Source organism: Lepidochelys kempii, chromosome 7 (assembly GCF_965140285.1).
Source record: "Lepidochelys kempii isolate rLepKem1 chromosome 7, rLepKem1.hap1, whole genome shotgun sequence".
Classification (NCBI taxonomy): domain Eukaryota; kingdom Metazoa; phylum Chordata; order Testudines; family Cheloniidae; genus Lepidochelys; species Lepidochelys kempii.
The window spans coordinates 6,121,626-6,148,119 of NC_136386.1; the positions used below are offsets into that span (position 1 = coordinate 6,121,626).

The 26,494-nt window shown below is 45.5% G+C and overlaps 1 protein-coding gene across 6 annotated transcripts in view; it reads right to left on the minus strand.

Annotated features, from left to right (window-relative positions):
• Positions 1–1,091: 1,091 nt before the first annotated feature.
• Positions 1,092–26,494, minus strand: part of ADAMTS9 (ADAM metallopeptidase with thrombospondin type 1 motif 9) — a 134,956-nt gene continuing 109,553 nt past the window's right edge. For 5 of the 6 annotated variants that reach the window (XM_078853543.1, XM_078853542.1, XM_078853544.1 and 2 more), the window contains 10 exons: positions 21,595–21,765; positions 18,247–18,441; positions 16,166–16,298; positions 15,787–15,881; positions 15,571–15,665; positions 15,344–15,477; positions 13,672–13,763; positions 10,230–10,334; positions 5,356–5,450; positions 1,092–4,023 (listed from right to left, as the gene is read on the minus strand). In XM_078853543.1, coding sequence (XP_078709669.1) covers positions 5,361–5,450; positions 10,230–10,334; positions 13,672–13,763; positions 15,344–15,477; positions 15,571–15,665; positions 15,787–15,881; positions 16,166–16,298; positions 18,247–18,441; positions 21,595–21,765 — 1,110 coding nt within the window. In that variant the 3' untranslated portion in view covers positions 1,092–4,023; positions 5,356–5,360. Of the gene's footprint in view, positions 4,024–5,355; positions 5,451–10,229; positions 10,335–13,671; positions 13,764–15,343; positions 15,478–15,570; positions 15,666–15,786; positions 15,882–16,165; positions 16,299–18,246; positions 18,442–21,594; positions 21,766–26,494 lie in introns of those variants that run through there. The other variant, XM_078853545.1, reaches the window with a different exon arrangement.

A 26,494-nucleotide genomic window follows, 5' to 3' on the forward strand; every position in this document is an offset into this window, starting at 1 on the left:
GCACACTACTAGTGGCAGCTGAGGCATGGCTTAGCTGTGCCAAGTGCATACCCACCAGTTTCAGCAAGCTGGGGAATCTGTTAGTGCTTGTCTACATAGAGCATTAGTCCCACCAGAAGGGTGTAAATTTTCGTCTGCACTAACAGGCTGCACACTGGCCTGCGTGGACCCTGCTGGCGTGTATTCAGAGTTTCCTACTGCATGTTAACATAGTCCCATTTCAAACAGTTCTACGTTAATGCACACTAGGGAATTTTTCGCACATGCCAGCAGGGCCCACATGGGCCAGTTAGTACGTGACATACTTGTGCAGACTAAAACATACACCCCTCTGGTGCAGACTAACACATAATATAGACAAACCCTAAGATACAGTATTCTCGGTGGAATGTATCATTGTTTGGTAACGCTCCTGTAGGATGTTTTTTTGAAATCTCCCTGCCTTGAACCCAATTTTATCTTGTGTTCAGACTTCCTTACATATTTAATGTTCATCTAGCTTTTCATAGTTCTATATAAAGTACATATATATCACCCACTATCTGACCCTTATTAGATTGATCCTCACAACACCCCTGTGAGGCAGGGCCGTACTATTATCCCCATTCTACAGAGAGACGATCTGAGGCACAGAAAAGCTAAGTGACTGATCCAAGGTCACACAGGGAGTTTGTGGCAGAGCAGAAACTTGAACCCAGTTCTCTCAAATCCCAGTGTAGTGTCCTAACCCCGGGACCATCCCTCCTTCCAAAAGACATCCGTTTTTGATTAACTCTTTAAATTAGCGTGGGCCTCATTGGAGCTACTACTCTATTTCCACCAGCTGAGGATGTGGCCCATAATATTTCACCTTATTCCTACCTTCCGAAACTTTTGATAATGTGCGTACTACGTCTCCGATGGTTCCTTCATTCCTTTGCACTGAAGAACTCCAGCAATCAAAAGCTTGGGAAAAGAGATGTTAGTGTAACATTCACTTTGATCAGCAACGAATTATTCCCTTGTGTACAAAGTATTTGATCTCTACAATAGCGCACATGTAGTGAGCCGCGATAATGGCAAAAAGAGACCACAAATGCACATGCTACAGATCTTTTCATTTCCTTTTGGCGGTAAGAAAAGAAAAAAATAACCTTGTACAGGAAAGTGCTTGGAAAAAAACAATTTTTAGAAAAATAATGGCATTGGTACAGCAAAAAATAGAATTATATTTACGTCACAAGAACGAATATCTCAGTGGTCCCCACCTTTTCTTCTAACTTATTTAAATCTATCAGTGATTCTAAAGATAAGCAACTATAAATAATTCCCTTACACTTTATTTCATAATTTTAGCTTTCTCTTGCCTCTGTTGCCGGCGGTTATTAAACTACAGGGTAGAAAGGAATGCATACAGGTCTAAATATTATTTCTTTTTTATAAATACTAGTTCACTTCATTCCAGAAAATAAAATCAGCCTGTACTGTCCAAGCATTAATTGAGCACCATTGGTTTTTCTCCAAAAGTTAGTGCAATTTTCCCTTTTCCCCTACAGGACAGAAGTATTAATGACGAGTAGTAATCACAAAATCATGATTTCATAGCTACTCTCTCACCCCTCGCCCTGGTTTTGTTTTTTTTAATAAAACATACTTTGAAATGGTATTTTTGGCATTTTCTCAAAAAATATTGCGGGTGTCATTTCATTACCATGACTCACCAACATACAACCCAGGTTGGTGATAAACGATTCATCTGCCTGCCGTAGGACCATATCCTACAACTTGGTGAAATATAAAATGCAAAATGGATATGGGATAATATATCCTCTTTTTGGATCCAAACATTAAATGCATGAATTCTTAGGCAACATTTGACAAAGTAGGCAAAGGCCAGAGTTTCCGAGTGGTGGAAATTAGCATAACCTTGTTGATTTTAATAGCGTGATGTCAATTTATACCCACTGGGGATCTGGCTAGCAATTTTCATTCTAAAATAGACCAAGTTTAGATGGCAGAATAAAGATGCTGATGATAGCCTAGCAAAAGCATGGATTATAAATCAGTGGACATGATCATGAACAGATTAGACAATCCCAGCCAGGGATAGTCTAGATAACAATTAGTCCCGCCTTAGTGCAGGGGAGTGGACTAGATGACCTATCGAGGTCCCTTCCAGCCCTACGTTTCTATGATTGTAGTTTATCGATACTATAGGTTTCAACAAACTGATTACATTTGCTCTACTTAGTGATGGCTGAAGTATAATGCAGGTTAACAGGAGCTCAAAAAGTTCTGAGGTTGGGTTTGGTAAGTGTGTGCACCCGAAAATAAAGGTATTTATCCAATTTTTTGGATAAACTCTTTGGTTTCCCACATTGGTGAAAGTCCCATGATGTTCCCTCCCATACTGTTCCTGAGAGTTCCTGGCTTCTGATCACACCAAAAATATAGTGAGAATGGGCAGTATGTTCCCATGTGTAGTAAAACTGTAGGGAAAGAATTAAAGGGCAGAGTCATCTTCTACAAAAATAGTCTCGCCAAGTCACCACCACAGATGTACTGCAGAGTTCTGAGTAGATGGTCTATATGTAATAGGCAGCAAGGCTGGTGACATACAGACAAAGACCCTTCTGCAGTCCTCACTCAGCCAAACTTTGACTCCAGTGGGAGCTATTCTTGAACAAGGACTACAGAATCAGTTGTGCATGGATGGAAGAAACCCAAAGATTACAGATGCTTTGCTGGGGAAGAGCAAAGCAATGCACTAATACACATTAACCAGCATGTGTAAGAGGGGCCGGGTGTTTGCATGTACAACGTGAACTGATTGAAACACCTTGTAAGTCTGAGATGAAGCTTACTCATCCCCTCTTGTTTGCAGATGGCCCTGTATGTATAGAAATCCACTGAAGCATTCCAGATGTCTGCTGATATTGAGTTAGGATAGCCCAGAACAGTAACTTATGCATTGTCAGGTAAGTTAGGATGTTTTTCCAGGGTGTCCTGGCTGTTCCATGACCCCTCCCACATTTCTGCAGACCCCACTCCCAAGAGCATAATACGAAGTAGGCGGGTTTGGCTTCTTACAATTTTGAGGCAGATTTTGCTATACTTTTCAGCATACACACCATGGGAACATATGGCCCAATCACACTGTCTTGGACAAATCCAGCACCCCATTTCCAGACGGAAGTCCCACAGCGGATGCAATTAGACTATATTAATTTAAAAAATGTAACCAAGGTTTTGCGAGCCTTAAAAATGGGTTTCGAGTTTTGGACCCATTAGCAGGGTGAGATCCTAAGGTTTGGGTTAGACCTTAGTTTACCTTAATTGGCTCATCCATCCATTTCCCCCCTTTCTCTATGGTGGTACTGTAGCTAACTGTCTAAAGCCACAGAGAATTAATAAATACATTGTGATAGCACCAAACCAGCGACTGATAGCACTGGCCACAGAGGTCATATGAAATTAAAAATATACCTAAAAGATAATGACTGATAATACAGCAAACGCTGTATTCATTTTTCATTTGTTCCCTTAATGCTGTCTGCCTAATAAGTAAAAAAAAAAACAAGCCCCAAACCCCCAACCTGCTCTATTTTCCTTATAAAAAGATTGTATTGAAATGCCAAAAATACCCCTATGCAAATTGTGTAGCACCTTGAAAGGCCAAAGCAGCCTGCAACAAGACGAAAAATTACTGATTGAAAGTAAACAACTGAGTACAGTGACAATGAAGTATCACTTTTGTCATAATGCTACATATAATGTAGAGTACGTAAAATGCAGTGGTTTGACTGCAAGGTTTAACACAAAAAACAGCAAAAGCAGCCTTAATATAAACATTTTACGTACAAAAATATTAAATCAAAATAAATAATTCCAGCCATAAATATTATACTTTACATCATTAAGAATATACAATATATATATATACAGACACACACACACACACACACACACAAATACAAAAGTAGAAGGCAGAGGTATTGCAACACTATATCCTTCATCCATCTCATCTCCCTGCTTTCAGAAAACCTGAAATACACAAACAAGTTACATGGTTTAGTAAGATGGTTATCTTCGCTTTTGAAACATTGACTTCTTATATCAGAAAAGGACTTGGAGCCAGAACAGCTTGCGGAAGCCAACTCGAAAATCAAATATCCATGTGAAAGTGTGATATCTGCTATTGTTACAGGTAGCACCTAAGGTTGCAAGAGTTGAAAAGAGCAGAGAAAACCTGTTTCTCCACCTCTTTCAGTTTGCATATGACAGTTCTGTGTGTACCGTCAGTCTCACTGTTTCCCTGAGCTTGACCCTGCTCCCATTCAAGAAAATCGACAAATTCCCATGAAGTTTAATGGTGAAGAATCAAGCGGTTTATGCTGTGATCCACTCAGCCCGGGATGGGGGAAGCCATCAAGGAACCACAACCCTAAGTGTAACTGGATCCTTGATTCTAAGGTGTAGCTGCTCAGCCTGAGGGCCTGGTGTAAGTTAGAGGAGGGGCTCTAATTGACCCCTGCTGGCTATGGTCAAAGGGGCTGTACTCCAGCTGAGAATGGAGGGAGCACAACTCTTTGTACTTCTGAGTAAAATCAACCTATCTCCAGTGTGGGGTCTTTTGGACAACATCTTAAAAACAGAGGCCCAGCCTACATGGAAATGGGGGACTAAATTTTCAGTGGGCAATTTGAACACTGAAGACTGGACACATGTGATTTACCACTGCACTTACCATGACTGCATGTGTAATTGCTGCACATGCAAATCAATATTTAGATGTCTAAATCCCCATTCTGCACATGTAATTTCAGTAAATGTGCGTACAATCATGGAAAATGCAGGCATACATGTAGGTCCACAAATGAACATGCCTTTTTGCATGTGGACCTTCTCTGAAAATTTGGTCCATATGATCTCTGGTATTTTCTTCAAGTGGAGTGGTTTGTCCTGGTGTCTAGGACATAAAGCAATTCCCTGCCTGGTGTTGTATGTGCCAGCTGGCAGTCCTCTCCATCCCAATGGTGGCTGAGTATCTGTGAAGCTGTATGAATTTATATGGTTGTTTGATAATCCCTTTAGAATTAAAGGCATTATATACAAGTCAAATTTTAATACCAGTGGAGTTTAAATACTGGATAACATTTTCAAAAGCACTTAAGTGACTTAGAAGCCCAAATCCCAAATCCCATTTTCAAAAGAGACTTAGGCACTCAGGGTAACATTTTAAAAAATACCTAAGTCCCAAGCAGACAGAATTCTAGGTGCCTAAATCTGGTTTGACAATAGGACTCAGGAGTGTTTTTCTTGAGCAATACGTTCCTGGAACTATTTCCCTTAGCACCAAAAACAAGGGGAACCTACCGTTGCTATAACACTTGAACCTCGAGGCCTGTTCCAGATGATGGAGTGCACTTTCCACAGTAACCACCACATTTCCCTATTACTTTGGTACCATCCTGTGGGAAAAATCAGAAATGATGTCTCAAACCATGTCACACCAGAGAAAATCAAATGCCGCCATTTCCAGATACCCAAGTCTGTGGGTGTTTTAATAATAAAACTGAAAATGTTTATTGGAAGGGAAAAAATTCCTCCCCAAAATCTATAACGATGTATAAATTAACAGCTATTTTTTCCTTTGATGCAAATGTAATTACATTTATGGCTAATAGGTCAGATGCTGGCCCATTTGAATGCAGAGAAAGTAGAGTATTTGTGAACTGCCAAAAGAAATGACACCCAAGGAAGAGGCCATTTGCTGGGAAGTCCTCTAGGCCTGAGCTTTCTCCAGCTTGCCCCCACAGAAAGAACTTTCTCATGAGTGAATTACTCGTCTCCTCCCCTTGTACAGGATCACAGATTAGACAGGAGAAACAAGACAGCTGGAAAGAAACTGCACCTCAAACGTTACCGAGCATGTGAAAGGCAAGGAAAAATGTTTGCCAACACTACATCCAAGTTTTTATTTGCAGGGGAAAAGCCTGGTGTGGCTCAGCAGCCCCAGATGTGACAAAAAGTGATGCTGTGGGAATGTGGAGATCACTAGATCTGGCTGCTATTCTCCCAGATTTGTACATCGTTCTCCAGCCTTTCTAAGCTGTAGACCGGGGCAGTCAACTATCCCTTGTCAAGGTCCAGATTTCTTGGTCAAGGTCCAGACTCCAAAGGAAAATAAGAAAAAAACAAATAACCCCACCAATAACCACCCACCAGCTCCAGTAAATAAAAAAAAGATTTCTGGGTCTGTTCACAAGTGTCTGGCAGTCCAGATTTGACCTGCAGTCCATATATTGACTACCCCTGCTGTAGACCACTGATAGATGATGAAAGACAGATAAGAATGAGAAGACCTTAGGCCTGAGTCTGATCTCGGTTAAACCAGTGTAACCCCATCAGATTCAATGGATTGACACCACAGTAACTGAGATTTGAATCTGGTGCTCTCCTCCGCCTATTGTCTACAGAACATCCTTCCCCCCCCCTTGGTTATTTCCAGAGACAGATACTCTTCAGAGGGGAATTAAGCCATAGATGACCTGAAAATTGGACTTAAGTGCAGTGCAAACCTGCACAGAGCACTTATTTGTAAACTGCAGTGTATGAACTCTATCCTGCACTTGGTGCTACTGATCTGTGATTGTAGCAGACTGCTCTCATCTCTGATTGGTATTTCTTCTCTCCTTCGGTTTGCTCTGGCACTTACACCCCAAGAAGTACGCCAGGCAGGTTGCCAAAAGGGTAATCAAACTAAGCCATGTGCCTCAGGGTCTGTTTTAATTCTGCCAACTATAATTGCCTCATTTGCCTCTCCCAGCACCTAACTCGACTGCTGGAGGTTTGCTGCTGAAGCTTCTCCTTCCTGAAGGGGAGCTGAATAGATCTGTCCTGGCCACGACTCGGACCCAGGGCTTTGCGTCCTGAGCTCACTGGCAGCTAAAGTGGAGCAGAAGCAGCTGTTCCGCTCCAGTATTAGGTACCAGTGATGTCATCAGCTGTCCCAAGGGAAACAGAGAACCCTGAAACTGACAAACACCAATCTAAGGCTGGATTCTGCTGGGTCCTGACATGGGTGCAGAGTGGGGCGCAGCACAAGGAGCTTCCCCCAGCACTGAGCTGCCCCCCAAAGGACCAGACAGAATTGCTAACCTTGCAAGGAAAGAGAGGAGAGAGGCAAAGGGATGCAGGAGAAGAGGACAGGGCCATGGCTGGACTCCCCTGCACTAAGGTGGGAGCAGAGATTGCTTTGTTCCTGTTACTCTAGGGGCGCTCAGTGCCCTCAGAGGAGCCAGAAGGGGCAGAGAAGAGTGAAAGCTACACCTGTTTCCCCACCACACTCCATGCACTGGTCAGCAGAGAGAGACTGGTGCACAGGAAGGGCGGGCATGGTAGTGGCTGCAAGTGCCCCTTGTGCTGGGGGAGTTCAGGGAGGTATTCTGCCGCCTGGTACTAGCCCTGGGGCAGTACAGGGCCTCACCACCCCTACGGATGGGCTCTGACCCTAGTCCATAATCAGGCACAAAACCGACTGCCGGATCCAAACCCTCTCCCCCCTCCCACCAAAATATAATCTTTAGCAAAGTGAGATAAAAAGGTTGAGAACGAAACACGTCATTGTTATGAGAGTCCAGACTGACTAAAACCAGAAGAAAGCACCAGCTCAGACACCAGTGGCATTATCCTTATTGAAGAGAGGTCCTCACAAATAGGGTCCTGGGCCATAAGCATGGCTTCTAGGCACTGTCACAATACAAATAATAAATGATGTTATGCTGGATGGTGGGAATGGCTGCCATCAGGCAGGGCTTTAATCATTAGACCTGGTTAAATGGCAACTGGAAGAAGCAATTAATCTCCTTTTATATAGTGATAGCGAAAACAGTAGAAGCCACTGCCCAAGGCATTGGGGTGCACGACAAGCCTGAGCAAGAACTAACTGAGGGAAATAAGAAGGGTTTCTTTGGGACTGATTGCAAGCACAGGGCCAAGGGCTTGTTTGACATGCCACGTGTGTACATGTGAAGCGAACAGACTGTGAGAGCAGCAGTGGTGAGCATGACCCTGAGAAAGAGAGCAGAGAGAGAGTTCCTTGGGACACATGACTGCCTGGAGAGGCAGGCTTGGAAGCAAGGTAACCGCCTGCTATTGTTTGTTCTTACTGTGTTCAGGGAAACAGGAGGTTGTGCACATTCTTTGTAAATAAATAGGATTTCAGCAAAGAATATACCTGACTTTTACCTTCCATCTCTCCTAATGGAAGCAATCCTGCAAAACCTGGATAACTGGCTAGCCGCTTGGGCCACGGAGCAACAGTACTAATAATAACCAAGCCATAGAGCAGGAAAGTAATGCACGGTATATATGTGAAATGCTTATGGTGACATGGGGTTGTAGATGGGGGTTCTCTGAGGCACTGATGTCTGGATAATACCAGACTCTGGAAATAATGAACAAAATCGCTTCCAAAAGTTAGCACTGATTCTCAGAGTTCAAAGCATGATCAATATCTGGAGGGGGGAAGGTGTGAGAGGTGAATATCCACAGGGATGAGGGATAGTCTTGCATTGGAATGCTGCTGTCCCCTCACCTCCCATTGACCACATGCTGCAAGCAAGTCAGATGTCCAGTTCCCCTCGAAACCCACTGAGGCTCCTCTGAAAACCTTAGCCATGACCTCTAAGAGGACGCAGCCTGCAGACATTACACCCCAAGAATGACTCTCTTGCTTGGTTCTTCTCTTCCTCTCCGCTAGCTTCAGTCTTTATCTTTTCTCACTTTCCCTCCCCTCTCTCTTCTCACCTCATACCTTGACACCCTCTTCTCCCACTGTCTGCCACCCCTTCTGCCTTTCTCCTCTTTCCCTCTCTAAGTAACACCAGCACCACACTTCAGGGCAACTGCACCTGTATTTCCACCTCTGTGGTCCCTCAGGGGCACCTACTTCAGGCTCCAGGCTCTTTGGCCATCACCTCTCTTGGGTGGAGACCCCTGCCTCTCCCCCTCCTGACCGGGGTTTTTCCAGACAGCACAGTTCCCTGCACACACACATGCTAATAAGCTGACCAGAGATCACTCTCCAACTCTAACAAGGGCTCTGATCGGAGTTAGTCCCTCAAACCTCCCCAATGGGTAGTTTTTGTGGTTACAAGTTCATAACAGCCTCAGCTCAGAACAAGACACCGACAGCACAGAGCAGCCTGTTTCTTTTTTCAGCTTCGGCCTTTGATCCCCAACCTTCGGAAACAGGTAATGAGCAGACAACAACCCCTTCCTCCGGGCCTGGCTTCAAAAGGTTGCGTTTTGGCGAACCAGCAGATGGCATCTGTATTCACCTCCTCCCAGAGAGTTCCCAGGAATTCCACATCCTGCATATTGTCCCAAAAGATCATTCTTGTCTGCTGCATTGTTCAATATAGCCCCTTGATCACCCCAGCCCACAATAATGCAGAACCTCGGCATTTAATACATTGGACTCCAAACATACGTAAACTTAATTCAGTAAGGTTTTCCAAGCATATTGCAGGAAATTGCCATGTCTGTCACAACCAGCATCTAATACTTACCAGGGATAAGCCAGCATCTAACCCGAATATCTACCCACACAGATGGACAAACACTGACTAAGTGAGTCTTTAAGATTAACTGCTCTAGCAGCCAAAAGAGTTAAGCTGCTTGGGGGCAGGGACTGTCTTCTTCATTATATTTGTGTACAGTGCCTAGTGAAATGTGATCCTGATTCCAGGCTGGAGCCTCTAAAAACTACTGCAAGCAAATAATAATGGCCACACCCCCATTATTGGTTTTACTGATTGCTCTTGGTCATGAAATTAGACATTATAGATAGAAAAGGCCGATGAGGTCAAATTTTGCAGCCCTGACTCAGGCAAAGCTCCCAGCAAGAACTTTTCCTGAGGCAGGGTCACAGAGTGTGGTCCATCCTGCTAACGAAAGATGCGTCTGCACCACCGTGTTCAGTGATTTTAGCTTCACGGTTAAACAGACCCATTAATTAATTGCAATAATTCAAATCAAGTTAAGTTTACGACACCTGTCCTACTCCCACACACACGCACACAAAGTTATGGGCTATGCTTCACATATCTAATGCCTACATTAGATTTCATTACGATATGCTGTTAGAAGAATGATTCTATGCAAGATAATGCGGCACACAGAAATTAGGTACCTCCCATTAGCGGGTATAACCAGATTCAGAATTAATACGCTCATTCTCTTACTGGGGATTTTTGAATTTCCGACACCGCGTAATTCCCTTGCGAGATCCATTTTGCTGTTTCTGTTAGCGAAAGCCCTGTTCCGTAAAGATCAATGCTAAAGCGACCCTAAAAACACAAAAACACATCGATTACCACAAAGACATACCTTCTGAAATGGCTCAATCAAAAAGCGCTCGGAGAGGGATGCACAAGGGACCTGAGACCCCACATAACCCCTGAGCCATATTTAAATTATGTTATTCTTCATTGTTGCAAGCACGCTTCTGTAACAACCTGCCACGGTGTCATTTTTCTAACAAGATCTCGCCGGCAATGTTTTCAATTTTTCCAAGCCCTGAGAGTGATTAGCACATATTGTACAAATCACAGCATGACTCAGATTAAGAATTTCTTTTCATTTGGGGCTTCAAAGAAGAGGGCTGCTTTCCCACCACTGGCCAGCTGAGGGCATTCTTGGCCTTCCCATTGCAAGCTGCTTCATCAGCTCCTGGAACATGGAAGAGAACTGCATTCAACTCAGCCTCGCTTCAGAGCTTTTTTTCCTCCCTTCTCACCCGCAGAGGGCATCCATGACCTTATTTTGTCCTATCTTCTCCCCCACCCCAACTTAATTCAAAATCAAAACTCTGTTTTGTTTGGTTTTTAGGTATGTCCTTAACTTAACTCGCCTTCTATTTCCAGAAGCAAAAAATGCTCAAAAAATGAAGGGGTAAGTCGACACTTGATGCCTATGCATAACTCCCATTAGCAAACACCCACTTGACTTTGCGCTTTGAAATACCCCTTTCCACCTAACACAGAGTCCGTGAATCTGCTGGCTGTTATCTCAGCCTGATCTGGAGTCCAAGATGGCTGCTCTGCTAGGAAAAGGCAGATCGCGGCTAGCTGTGCTCTATGTACTCACTACCTCGGGAATGTGAATTTCCCGAGGTAGCGAGTACATTAAATGCCAAATATCTACTTAGGTGGAGAGAAATCAACATTCATGAACGTTCCTGAAGTAACAAGTCAATCCCTGAGACATGGTGCTGTACAGAAAGACATCAGCTTGGAAGGCAAGGAAATGGAGAGACCTCTCTTCCTCCGTCAGCTTCCTGGACTCCTTATTCACTAAACCTCGCTCCCAGACCCTCCGACTATGACGAAGGTCGAGAAACAAGTTCTTACTCTCAGAACCGATCACTCGTTATTCTTATTCCAGAATTCAACAGTGTTATACGCTGGTTGTGCTGGAAGCTGATGACACCTAGAAGGCTAAATGAGGCACCTGTAACATAATGTAAACAGGCCTTCTCCTGACCCATTGTATTTCAATACAGTGTACACCACTGTATACGTCAGGGTGAAGCTACTACATGCTAGCAGGAGTGGCAGAAGGTCCCTAAAAGTGGGGGAGGGGCTACCAGCGCCCGAACGGAGGCTCTGCCCTCGCACCGCCTCTGCCCTCCAGAGGCCCCATCCCCACCCCGACCCTTCCCCCATCCTTGCACCACCCCTTCCCCCTAAGATCCCGCCCCCCACTCGCTCCTCTCCACCCTCCCCTTCCCGTCAATGGGTAAAAAGTGGGAGGGCCGTGACCCCCTGGCCTCCCATTCCAGCGCCCCCTGCATGCTAGAGCATTTCCAAATGTGCATATTGGTCACAACCAAACTTCTCCAGCTCACTGGGCCTGTCCTTCCCTCTCTTTCCTCTGCAGGCTGCAAAAACATCTCCACACTTGGCCCCTTTGCCCTCCTCTCCCTCTGCTGTGTGTGCCCCAACACCAGCGCACTGCTCCCCTGCCGCGGAGACCAGGAGATCACACAGACGTCAGTAGACTGATTGATTCTGCCTTCAGCGCCACCATCTTCCTTGCCAAACTGCTCTGCTGCTCACTGGCTGCACCTGTGCCCACACCCCCAGCTGGCCCCTTTCTGCTTCTGACTCTCAACTTCCTCTTGCTTGCATTTTCTGTGGGAACACGTGTGTTATCTGAGGAGGACTCTCTCCACTGCCTTTCACTTGCCTCAATCTTTCTCTTCACACACCTTTCCCAGCACGGTCTCCTTCAACCTGATCTCCAACTTGAGGTGTCTCTCTTGCTCCTCTCTCCTAAATGCCCCATTCCCTTCCAACTCTCAACCTTCTTCTTCCATCCGCTCTCCACCCTCTTTAACCACTCTCCCCTTAGCCTTCAGATACGCCACATTCCCTCCGGCCTCCAAAAACCTTCCTGCAAGCCTCATGACAAGCCCATCTCCATCCTCCATTTTGCCTCTTGGCTTCTCAAGTGCATGATCCCTATTCCTGCTCACTTGACTTCCTTCTCCTTGATCGCCTACTGTTTGGCTCTGTCCCCTTTCCAGCCACACCCCCTCTTTGGTTGCATTCTTCTTGGCCTGGCTGGTAAAGTTGTCCTCTCTCTCTACGCCTTAGCACCCTGTGACCGTACTATCTTGATCTCCATCCTTGTTCTTGTTCTTCTTGTGCAGAAGTCCCTTGAGGTTCCCTGCTTGACTCTCCCCTTTTTTCTTTGTACAGCCAGCCTGTGTGCCCTCAGCCACTCGAATAGCGTGAAGCATCACTGTTATGCTGATGATTCACAGATCTGCTGCTCAACCCCAGACCCACCCCTGCAATTCCGCTACATCACACACCTCTGACTGTCTCATACAGTGGTTTTCAACCCTGGGGTCCACAGACTATGTCTAATGGGTCTGCAAAAGGTTGTTGTTAGCAGAGAATGGAGGTTTTCAACCTGTGGTCTGCGCACCCCTGGGGGTCCGGAGACTATGGCTAAAATTTCCAAAGGGGTCCGCACCTCCATCCAAAATGTGTTAGGGGTCCGCAAATGAAAAAGGTTGACAACCACTGATCTAATAGCTCAACCTAGCAGAAGAATGGTTCAGAGCTTAAGGTGCTAGCCAGGGATTTGGGAGATCCAGGTTCAATTCCCTTGTTCGCCACAGACTTCCTGGGCAAGTCACTTAGTCTCTTTGTGCCCCATCTGAAAAGTGGGGTAATAGTACTGCCCTATCTCCCGGGGTGCTGTGAGGATAAATGCATTAAAGAAAGCAAGATGCATAGATACTACTGTCAGGGGCCAGGTAAGTATCCCAGATTGATAGATCCCACCAGTGCAAACTGCATCAGGCAAAACCTCCCCAATCATTTTTTTTTTTTACTCTCGTTTCCCCTTTATTGTCAGTTCTGCCTCCCCGTGTTGGATCAGGCCTGGCTTTATGGAATGTCTCTTTTTGAACCCCGCTGGTTGTCTCCCAATAAACCCAATGGCTGTTTGCAGAACAGAAAGTACACTTTGTACAGACAAAAGAAAGTTTCAGACTGCTGAGATGAGAATGTGACAGTTGTTGGAGCTGGGCTGATGTGATCAAGAGTAATTAATATAAAGTCTGAACATAATAAATGGAGCCAGTCCCTAAGAAATATTATTGTCAAATACCTGTGGGCATTTGGCCGCACTGTAGCAGTCCCCCGCAGTGGCATAAGGAACAGGTCGACCATCATGTGTCCGTGCAAACTGTAAATCAGTTGCTGAGAAAATTATTTGGTGAGCAGCACAGAGAGGGCAGATGGGGAGAGAGAGAAATTTGAACACGTTATTTGCTAACCAGGACATCTGGGCAATTTGCTTTTATACATTTTTCTAGGGAGTTCAGCAAGATCTTGTCTCTTGGCTTTGCAGCAGTAAAACCCCAGTTCAGCAGGCTGCTTAAGAACACGTGTAACATTCCGCACACGAGTAACGCACTGACCCAAATGGGGGTCCTCACATATTGAAAGTTGCACATGTCTTCAAATACCTTGATGAATTTGATTGTGTAGAAAAAAACAACTAACACGGACATAATGGTTTTGGTTATATTCTCACAGCAGAAAATTTCCCAGTAATCTGAACCCACCAGTAACACAAAACATATGAACATCCAAAGTGTATATTTTCCCTTAAACAAAACAAGGCAGTGGAACAGAACAAAACTATTGTTTCAAAGTTAGAAGGGCTTCGTGAAAAATTCCAGCTGATTGATTTAAAATAACGTATGACAAATCAGACTGGGATTTTCAGAGGCGTCTATGGAGATTAAATGGCCATTTCCTTTTGTATTTCGATGGGACTGGGGTGTCTCATCCCCTTAGGCTCCTTTGAAAATCGGAACCTCCTAGATTCTATAGCTCACATGGTGGGGATATTGCCAGGGTGCCTAGCAATTTGCAAAGGAAGTGATAGCAATCATGTGAGATTGGTTTATCCGGCCGTTTTAAAAATCTGCAATCTTTGCCCCCTCAATGCCAGTACTAATACTATGGTGTATTTTTAAAATATTTACTGAAAAGTGATACCCAGCCAAATTCTACCCTTAGACGTAGGTGTGTGGCGCTCCTCTTGGAGTCAATCTCAGTGGGCCACCAGACATGCACCCCCAGCGTCCATGGGCATGGCAGACATAGGATTTATATGTCTCATCCTCCTCCCACCGAAGCCAGTAGCACAGCTCCCATCGCCTTCAACAGGAGTAAGACTGGTTCCCTAGGGTTGGCTCATTGCCTACGGAAGTCAAGAGAAATCCTCCTATTGACTTCAATGGCCATTGGATCAGGCCCTTAAAGAGTGCAGAGTTCAGTTCTAGTTGCACCACTGGGAGTTATATACCGGGGTGCTCCACGCAGGGATGAGCATCTCTGAATCCCTGGGGCCCTATCCTGCAATTGCAGCTAATGACATGTGTGAGTGAGAGAGAGATGCAGGGCCAGGTTCTCCAGGGTTATATTTGCAATTCGATTCCAATTTAATATAAAAATATCAACAAACCAATGCATAAACCAGGCTGAGTTCACAGCATGGTAACAGATAATTCAAAGGAATGAGAAAACAGTCATTATTTTGTATTTTTTCCTGTCTTAAGGTGATATAGTTTAATCATTCCTAGTGCACCTAAACTGCTTTTCAGGGGAAAGATCTGATGAGCTCTACATTTGAATGATTTGGGGTGATCAGGTATAAAATGAAAGAAGGTCTTTCACAAGACAGCCCAAGAACATGGCACACTGAATTCCCTCTCTTTGTCTGTCCTTACAGCTCCATTTGGTTAAGAGAGACCCTGTTTTTTACTCACTTATTATCTGCATTGTGTTCAGGTCCAGCCTGACTTTGCTGAAGGCAGAAAACCCAGCTGCTGTGTAATCTTTCCTACACTGGCAGTCTTCTCGTCTGCTCCCGTTATACGGACATTCGGTCGGGTTATGTAATCTAAATCAAAAGAAAACCCTTTCTACTCATGACAGGAAAATATTGCCATGGAAAACAAAGCGGCATGAAGCTCAGAACCAAGAGATTGCTTACCTGTAGCCGTACACTTCAGAGAAATTCTCCGCATACCCACTGACAAGAGTCACATACTCCTCTGGGCTGCCAGTCTGCATCCCAGCACAATATATCTGAGAGTGAAAGAGATCATAATTTTGTCAGACACTGACTGTAAAAAGCATGGTGGGAAACGCAATGGTGGAAGATAATCTTGCAGCTTCAAGAAATGCAGAATAGATTGCAGAAACACACCTTTAATATCCTTCCTTTCACTTTCAGGTAATATTCACCATCTTCAATGACACCTTTGAGTCTTTTAACATCTTGGCAGCTGCTTGGTAATTCACCTGAAATGACACTGAAATAGTTGTAGTCAAGTTGTCATTGTACATCACCATTCCTTCTGGGAGCGCTTAGGCCCTGAGCCTGTGAAGCATCTAAACATATGCTTAACTTTTAGCATGGGAGTGGTTCCAGTGAAATCACACACATGTTCAGCGCTTTTCTGAATCAAGGGCCTGATGCGGGAAGTGCCGAGGACTGCGGCCCTCACGGAAGTCAATGGGAGCTGCAGGCGCTCGGTGCCTCTCTGGCTCCACCGTAAGTGCAAAGCACCAATCTGTAGACTTACAATCATAGATGTTGTGACATGTCCTCCTCTCTTCGGGTTTTAAATCAGCATGGCACAAAGCGCTCGCCTGGTCATCATTGGTCAAGCATTGCACTGACCGGTGCATCACTCCAATGCCACAAGTCGCCGAGCACTATAAAATAAAGCACGGTAAGTATTGTGCCATGACTGGAGCTTATGGTGCTAGGCCGGTAAAACACAGACGGCTGGTCACAATCAAATTGCCAAGGCCCCAAACCAGCACAGCATGCGAGCACACATTGAACTTTAGACACACAAGGAGTCCCACAGTTTTCAGCAGGACTACTCACCAGCCTTAAAGTGCTTTGCTGGATTGGGGCAGAAATGGTTCAAGTGAACCATATGCTCAAGCAAAGAGTCCAGTGGCTGCTTGTTCCACTTGCCCAATCCAGTGGATTGACATTGTTTCACGCCAGCAGGGATGCGCGACAGAGAAACATTTATTAAGGAGTCAGAATCCAAGCAAGTCTTTGCTTACGAATGTGAAGCTCAGCTCCGGGTCACAGAAAGGCCCCTTTGAACAAACATGGATTCATTTATGATTTCATATCCAAACCGTGCAAGAGAGCAGGTGAAATGGTGGCTATACCTGGGCTCTCTTTGAAACCCAAACTCAAAAGGAATTTTAGGGGTAAGGACTGAAACCAAAGGGAGTGTTTACACCAGATCCTGCAAACGGAAACCATTCCATTTTGCGCAGCTCTAGGCCTGAATTTTCAAAAGCTAAGAGTGATTCTGGATGCTCTCCATGTTTGGGTGCCCAACCGGAGACACCTTAAAAGGACCAGCACTCCCATTAAGTTCTAAAAATCAGGCCTATTTATGGTGTCTCAGGATGGGCAGCCAGAATCACTAGTTCCTGTTGAAAATTTATTCCCAACTAGTGCACAGTAAGATGGCGAAGACATTCTTCACATATTAAAGACAATCATAAATTATCCATTTATGCCTGTCCCTGGGTCACAGTGATCACTCTGCATCAGTCCCTGAACCATAACATTTCTATGGGAGCAGAACAGGGCCCAGGATTTGAACAAAGCTGAGAATTATTTCCACACTAAATTATTTTGAAAATCAAAGGCTGGCAAAGCCATGATGGTTTACAATGTCTGGTAAGGACAACAGGGCAAACCAACAGCCAAATTTTTACTTTCTGAAGTGTGTGCAACTCCCAAAAGAAGTGCTATTAAGTCAGACAAATTTCACACTGTTTTGCTTGACTCAATCCTCATAAAGATTTGATACATATCCTTAAATGCCCGAGATGTGTTAATGAATCAAAGCCACTGGGGAAACAGCGTTTCAAAGAATAGCAAAAGTCTTCAAAAAAGTGAATTGTCATCTTTTTAACTAAAATCTGAGCAGGTGGTTTAGGATCCAGAATAGGTTTGGCACTATAATAATGTTACACTGAAAGGCTAGTTTCTTTTCACTCCTCTGTCACAGCACTTGAAGTAAGGGGGGAAAGGAAAGTGTAATTCTTTACGTGTTGATGCTCAAAATTTGGCCAAATTTTGGCATATCAATTATTCACATAATAAGCCTTGAACATCCACGTGAGTGAATTTCATTCCAAAACACACGGCCAACCATCGCTTTTGCTAGATCCCAGGCAAAAGATCACTTCCTCTTTTTTGGCCACCTGTGCAAAGGCTGCTGGGATGTACAAGCTACCTGGGAAGGCATGAGTAAGACAAGCCGAGCACGGAGGGGAGCTGGGAGGAAGAGATCTGTGTCATGCAGTCTTGCTAAGACAGAAGGGGAGAGTGGAAAGGAAGGGACATAGGGATCAGAGAAGCAACGACGGTTCTGTGACTGGAGTTATCAGTCACCTGGCTTCAGCAGCAGTGCTGTGATCATTGAAGCTGTCAGCTGTTTGACTGCTGGGTGTGGGACCCTTGGGAACAATCTCAAAGGCTAAGGCTACCATTGCCTGAATGTGTGTTACCCAATGCATCAATTTTGGGCCAATGGTTTGACCCACCAGCTCAACTTCAACCTTTCTCGCCCCTTGGTAATACTGCCTCTCTCCAGGCACCACAACTCAACATTAAACTTACACTTCCCCAGTTGCCAACTCGCCATGTTGCCAAAACTGGACATTCCCCAAGGTAGCATGTGCGGACATTTGGTGGCTGGGTGCCAGGACAGTTGTCTATATTCTGGTAACCGTACTCGTAATGGTCCTTCTCGGTGTAAATTTCACTGCATGAGACCAACCTTTGCTTATAGCCCTTGCCGCAGGTCACAGAGCACTGGGGAAAATGAAGGAGTTTGGTTAACATTGCGCATGGGCGCTCACAGTGTCTCTTTGACAAACAGGGAAAAAGAAAGGCTAGCTTGTATTCTTACACCAGTTATGGAGGAGGGATTCTATATGCTTGTGCTCAGAATGATCAATAAATGACCGGTACGCTTTAAAGTACAGTACTTAAGTGGCTGCTGATTATTGTAGTGGTCATTCGCAACCTACAAAACCAAGTGCTAAAATTAGACGTGGGTCACACTCTGCCCCCCACCCCCACCCTGCCCCTTACTCCCCCTGAATGGTAGCTCAGTTCACAAGTAGTCTCATTGGGACAGATCCTCAGCTGCTATCAATCTGCAGGCACGAGTCCACTGATGTTGGTGGGACTCCTTGTGCGATGCGGTATTTCTCTTCACGAGTAAGGGCAGCAGCATGTGGTCCTCTGCGATCAGTAAAACACTGCTGTGAATCTGTGTTCTTCTACAGGATTTTCAGAAAAGGCTGGTGGGGGGGGGGAGGTAAACACGTGCCCTGCACCACTGGAACGAAGATATGCTAGGAGGCTACAGAAGGAGGGACGATGTTTTGTCTGCAGTTAAAAAAAATAAGTAGCTTCCCCTTTATAGCCTATGAATTTAACAGCACCTGGGGTGAACACATTGTTGATCTGAGAGAGAGCATAGGCCTCGATTCTGCAAACTTGCACACACGCAACTTTATGCATGTGAGTAGCCCCACGGCAATGGCTAAATGTAAGCATGTGCATAAGTGTTCGCAGGATTGGACCCACAGTAGGTTACTGAAGCAGATATTTTGGTAGATCCTCTCATATTTGAAGGAACATTTTTCCAGAAAAAACATATGACGACTGAGGAATGCTGGGTCATAGGCTGGTCCTTCCAAAAATCTCTCTCTCTCTCTCTGTATTTCTCTCCCCTGTATTTTCGTGGGCTCCTCCCCACCCCACCTTTTAGTCTCTCTTTCTTTCTTTGCCTCTCTCTCTCTCTCATCTCTGCTCTGTCAGCAGCAGCCTTGTCAGGTTCGTCTGTTGCTCTTCAAGTGGAAAGTACTCCTTCACTTGACGCAGAAAGAAACAATCTGCGATTAGTCCATTTCCTTCTGCGGTGAGCTCTGGCTCCAAAGGGAAGTAGACAATTTTCCTTGGCATGTAGCCTCCTGCACATTTTAGGTGGCAAATCCTGCTCGCTTTCCTCACATGAGTAGCCCTTTGAGTGTCAGTGAGACTGCTAGGGTCAGGAAAGTGAGCAGGATTGGGCCCTCAAATGCTACGATATGCAAGATTAAGAGAAGTTTCAGAGTAACAGCCGTGTTAGTCTGTATTCACAAAAAGAAAAGGAGTACTTGTGGCACCTTAGAGACTAACCAATTTATTAGAGCATAAGCTTTCGTGAGCTACAGCTCACTTCATCAGATGCATATCGTGGAAACTGCAGCAGACTTCATATATACACAGAGAATATGAAACAATACCTCCTCCCACCCCACTGTCCTGCTGGTAATAGCTTATCTAAAGTGATCATCAGGTGGGCCATTTCCAGCACAAATCCAGGTTTTCTCACCCTCCACCCCCCCACACAAATTCACTCTCCTGCTGGTGATAGCCCATCCAAAGTGACAACTCTTTACACAATGTGCATGACAATCAAGTTGGGCTATTTCCTGCACAAATCCAGGTTTTCTCACATCCCCCCCACCCCCATACACACACAAACTCACTCTCCTGCTGGTAATAGCTCATCCAAACTGACCACTCTTCAAGTTTAAATCCAAGTTAAACCAGAACATCTGGGGGGGGGGCGCTATCTTAAAGGTCGCTATCTTAAAACAAAAAAACTTCAAATCCAGACTCCAGCGAGAAACTGCTGAATTGGAATTCATTTGCAAATTGGATACTATTAATTTAGGCTTAAATAGAGACTGGGAGTGGCTAAGTCATTATGCAAGGTAGCCTGTTTCCTCTTGTTTTTTCCTACCCCCCCCCCCCCAGATGTTCTGGTTTAACTTGGATTTAAACTTGGAGAGTGGTCAGTTTGGATGAGCTATTACCAGCAGGAGAGTGAGTTTGTGTGTGTATGGGGGTGGGGGGGATGTGAGAAAACCTGGATTTGTGCAGGAAATAGCCCAACTTGATTGTCATGCACATTGTGTAAAGAGTTGTCACTTTGGATGGGCTATCACCAGCAGGAGAGTGAATTTGTGTGGGGGGGTGGAGGGTGAGAAAACCTGGATTTGTGCTGGAAATGGCCCACCTGATGATCACTTTAGATAAGCTATTACCAGCAGGACAGTGGGGTGGGAGGAGGTATTGTTTCATATTCTCTGTGTATATATGAAGTCTGCTGCAGTTTCCACGATATGCATCTGATGAAGTGAGCTGTAGCTCACGAAAGCTTATGCTCTAATAAATTGGTTAGTCTCTAAGGTGCCACAAGTACTCCTTTTCTTTTTAAGATTAAGAGAAGGATCTAGTAATTAAGCTGATCTTCAAAGGCCAGATTCTAGGCTGATGAAATCGGTGTAGCTCCACTGAATTCAATGGAGTTATAGAGATTCCCACCAGCTAAGGATCCATTTCTAGTGGAATTGTGCAAACAGGAGGCTGTGGTTGGACTGCGTTCACTTATGTTATATGTACTAAGGGAATAAAAACATATTTAATATACACTGTACGGTAAGTGGAATCCATGTGGGAATAAAAACGCTTCAAGTTATCAACCAGGACTGTACTGGAGACTGATCTTTACTTTTTAATATCCTCTCTTTTGTTCCTCTCTCCCACAGAGAAATGACATAGAAACAAATAAACTAATAATTAAAGTATCCAGCACCATGCTGCAGGCACTAATTACTGCTCCAGCCCATCAACCCGTTTCTTTTCTTGTGGGGAGGGGGCAAGGGGATGGTGCTCCTGTGTGGAAAGACTTGAGCTTTTTGGTCACATCCTCAGCTTAGTGCAAATCAGCATCGCTCCAGCCAAGTCAAAGGAACTCCATTGATTTGCTCCCGCTGAGGGTTTGGCTCTTGTTGTTCAGAGGGTACATTCAGACCCTGATCAGACTAACGATGTTGAGGCTCACAGCCCAATCAGCAGAACGACAGTCGCCACGGAGCGCTGCGGTAGAGTCCCTGCGGTGCTTACCTCGGACCATTCCCCCGTAATCCAGATGTACTCGCAAGGCGGTAAACTGCAGCTCTCCCTATCAGGGGGGCGCTTGCTGACATCACAATTCACGCTGTCCTCCTCCTGGTTATTCTGATTCACGCACACAACTTTCCGGTACCGGGACCCTTCCCCACACGTTTTCATGCACTGCCGATAAATGAGAGAGGTCAGCACAGGTGTCCCAGAACTTCATTTTAATACACATAGTGATGCAAAAACATTTCCCCAGTACAAATGATAAACTAATGGTACTTACGAATGCTGTTGCTTTCTATTATTAGTTACTTGTATTAGAGGTAGGGACTAGCAGCCACAGCTGAGGTCAAGGCCCCACTGTGCTAGGCACTGCACAAAGTCATAAAGAGAAAGAGCCCATGTCTTGACAAGCAAACAGCTACATAGTTGGGTTGCCAATTTTGGTTGGACATATTCCTGGAGATTTCACCACATGACATCTTTTTAATTAAATATTCATCTTTAATTCCTAGATACTCCAGGCCAATCCTGGAGGGTTGGCAATCCTACTACATAGGCAAGACAAAGGGTAGAAGGGGAAACAGAGGCACAAAGAGGTTGAATGACTTTCAAAAGGTCACGCAGCTAGTCAGTGAAAGAGCTGGGTATATAATATAGGTTTTTGGATTCCCAGTCCAGTGCCCTACCCACTCACTGGACCCTACCTGCCTTTATTGTCTTTCTAACTGCCTATTTTATAACAAATAAATGTAAAATATGTTTTTGCTTCCTTATTGGCCATCCTTATTTTGAGACTAGGAATTGTTCAGGGGCTGCTCGCAGCAAGAGTTGGCAAGAGTCAATAGGGCGGCACTGATTAGTTTTTAAATGCTGGTGGATCCAATTTGTCCTGGGCTACCGTGCGGAACCCCGAAGAAAGAATTAACTCCAGTGTGGGTTTATGTATTTAGATTTAGCCAACAATATACTGAGGCAGGTAAGGTAAGGTAAGAGGAGGCAGACAGAATGTGCACGGAAAAATTAGGGGGAAGATGAACCTGGGACTCTTGCTGATGGATTGGCTGGAGAATGCACATTTGAGGAGAGTTAGACATGTGACAAGAATGGGAGAAGAATGACCGGCAAAGGAAAGGGATTGCAATGGAAGATAGAGGATACAATGGAAAGACTCTGCCAAGAGAAGACGGAAGAGAAAAGGACTTGAACTCCAGGGCCTATAACCATAGGGATAGATTGACTTCTATATTTGGGGAGACAATTCTAGCCAGGCCAACGGGGCAGTGTGTGGGGGGACAAATTCTGCGCCTTCCTGAGACTTGCAGTTTGGGGGAGCAATGCTCCCCCATGGCCCTCCCCAAACTATGTGTATGCCTGTAACCTGTGCCATGAACCAGAAGGAGTGGCAAAGAATCCTGGGCACCTCCGACACCATGTAAACGGGAAAAGACGTTGAGAACTGAAGTGAAGTGGGATTTATGTATTTAGATTTATTAAAAGCATCTATCACCAATATTAAAAAATAAAAAATAATTTCTCCCCTACACAAAAGACAGGAGCCCAGAGAAGGACTCTGGAAGAAAGGTTACCCAATGATCGCTCATTTCAAACAATAAGCTAGTTACGTACGGTACACATCTGGCACCCTTTGCAACAATATTTCAGTGCTTCACAATCTTGAATATATTTATCCTCCCCACATCCTTCTGAGACAGGGCAGTGCTATCACCCCCATTTTACAGAAGGGGAACTGAGGCACAGATAGACTATGCAACTTGCTCAAAGTCTGTGGCAAAGCAAGGACTTGACCCCAGGTTCCCACTAGACAAGAGCCCTAACCTCTGGACCAGCCTTCCTCTTCTACCCTACAACCAGCCAACTCAACCCTTCCTGCAAGGCCCAAGATGTCCTTTGCAACACACCCCAAAGCTGAACAGACTTGGGCTTTGTTGGGCAAAAAGTAGGGGGAAGTGAGACATTCAGAGGGAAGGGAGCCTGTCAGTAGGCCCCTTTCTTTTAAACCTGAGGTCTGTCAGCTGAAGCAGCTCTCTCTCCCACAGCCTGGGCCCTAACCACAGAGAGTTTCATGGGTCAAAACCAACATTTTAGACTCCACTTAGAATCTGACTGGAAGCCGGTGCAGACCTTGGAGCATCAGCACAGAGCGTTCACTGTCTGCATCCGATGAAGTGAGCTGTAGCTCACGAAAGCTTATGCTCAAATAAATTGGTTAGTCTCTAAGGTGCCACAAGTCCTCCTTTTCTTTTCACTGTCTGATGGAGCAAGTAGTCTTCTGCGCTAATTTAGGTTTCCAAAAGACATGGAGGGGTTGCCCGCCTGGGGAGTGCACAGCAGCCATCTCGCCTCGAGGGGACACAGGTCTGGATCACTGTAGCAAGGCCCGCATTTCAAAGGGAAGGTCGCCCCTGATTTCCCAAGCACTGGTGAAGAAAAAGCAGCCGTACTGAGACTGCTTGGATTGTGGGAGGGTGACAGAGAGCAGAACGGGAGCTCTTCATCAGCCAAAACACGTTAGGCAAACAGGTCCTATGTACATGCTTTACCCACCTTTGGCTGGACTCTGAAAATACCTTGACCAACAGATGGAGAGGTTCACCACTGCTCCTGAAAAGGCCTTTCCAGACATGTTAAGGCCCAATCATTCAGCCCTCTCTGTGGCACTACTCCCGTGAGTAAGGACTGGAAGATCAAGCACCTAACTCAGCTTAAAGGTTAAAGTAAGGGGAAAGCACAGCTCCCCGGCCCATGCTGAAAGCAGGAGAGCTCCCCTGCTCAACTTGACTTGAGGAAAGCAGGCTCCCCTCTCTCCTTGACTGCTGCCTTGAGAGGTCCCCCTACCGCTTCAGTCTGGTTTAACCACCGTTGCTACAATGCACATTACTAAGAGCAGGATACTTCAGCCAAGCCCAACAAATGCTTTTTAAACCTTCTGCAGCCACAGGAGGCAAACGGGACTGGTCTCCTTGTCCTCTATTAGTGGAGAAACACTGCGCTAACAAGGCCGTGCTAAACTAGGGCATGGCTCCTTCCTGCACTCACACAAATAGGTTCTCTTCTCAAAGCGCATTCTACCGAAAGCACGGAAGGGTCAGAGTCATCGACAACAGAAAAGTCAAAATAAAAAATTATCAGGCGCTGCAAAGCTTTCAGCTACCTGGAGTCATTACCAGACCATTTCTTGAAAATTATCATTGGATATAATGTGCAGGAATTGTCTTCCTCGAAGCAAAGGACGTAATATCCAATCAGACTGCCCGCATGCGCGCACACACAAATCTACATGTGAAGTTACCTCGGGTTTCATCGGTTAGCTTCATCATTTGTACATCATTTTCAAGTTCTCTGAACCAGTCACGGCTTTCCTAGGACGAGTGAGCTCTACCGAGTACACCTAGGGCAGTGGTTCTCAAACTAGGGCCGCTGCTTGATCAAGGAAAGCCCCTGGCAGGCCGGGCCGGTTTGTTTACCTGCCGCATCCGCAGGTTCGGCCGATCGCGGCTCCCACTGGCCGCGGTTCGCCACTCCAGGCCAATGGGGGCTGCGGGAAGTGGCGCGGGCCGGGGGATATGCTGGCCGCCCTTCCCGCAGCCCCCATTGGCCTGGAGCCGCGAACCGTGGCCAGTGGGAGCCACGATCGGCCGAACCTGCAGATGCGGCAGGTAAACAAACCGGCCCGGCCTGCCAGGGGCTTTCCCTGCACAAGTGGCAACCCTAGTTTGAGAACCACTGCCCTAGGTGAAAGGCAGTACTACTAGAGCCTTGTGTTTTTAATTAGCTGTCAGAACCCAGACTGCAAATGATTTCTTGAGAAGGCTGAAATAAAACGTCAACAAGTAGAAGTGCTGTGGTTCGGAGCAGCATAGCCCTTTGGGTGCAGAGGGCTTGCAGGAAATGCAAGTTAAGGCTCAACATCAATAGTTAGTAAATAGCAATCATGCAAACCAGCAAACACCCCCGCTCAGCAGCATTTATTTTGGAGGAGTAATTTAGCAGCTCTTAGGCAAGAGTCAATATTAAAAACTCTGCAGCCTGGCAAAAAGACCCCACTGGCTACATGTGCTTTTTCAACCTTATTTACTCTCTTTAGGTCCCAAGAGTGGAAATTTCCCCTAGGTCTGAACTGAAATGTAGCACTCCTAAGGGGGACAGAATAATTTGCTTGACTGTGATTTCCCAGGAGAGCGAACCAGATGTGCTATATATTTGCCCTTCTCAGGTATCGCCTCATGGTATAAGTAGAGTACTCCTTTAAATTACATTTAAAAGTGGGTTACGGGATTCTCTAAGCACAGTCAACAGAAAGCATTAATTGTCACCTTTCCAATGCAGCATATACCTTAACCGAAGTGCTCCATTCTAATTAGGGAGTTTCCGCAGAAATCTGTGGCCCACCGGGTGATTTAACAGGGCCTGAGGCTCCCGGCCACCGCTACTGCAGCAGCAGCCCCCCAGGCCCCTTTAAATCGCCCGGGCCCCTGCGCAATTTTCCCCTTTGCCCCCCCACATCGGCAGGCCTGTCTCCCCTACATCAGAGGCCACCAACACCACAGAGCACCTGCCCACTCAACCCAGCAACCTCAGCATCCTCAGTGCTGCAAGAAGCTAGAAGAGTTAATTAATGACTATAACAAGAGATGGTTTCCAGGATGTTCCCTATGGCTTTTCATTGGCAAGACTAGAGTAGTGTTTTTAAAAAAAGGAAGACTAAACAATGCTTGACAAACCCCCTTTAAAAAATGAAATCAAAAAGTGAACGGTGCTGTAACGTTATTTTAGGTCATGCCATAAGTGTTAATTTGGGTTCACTGCATTCCTTGTTCACAGCATATTAAAGCAATCTGTGCCACAACCCTATGAATAACGTGCTTGCTGTATTTATAGC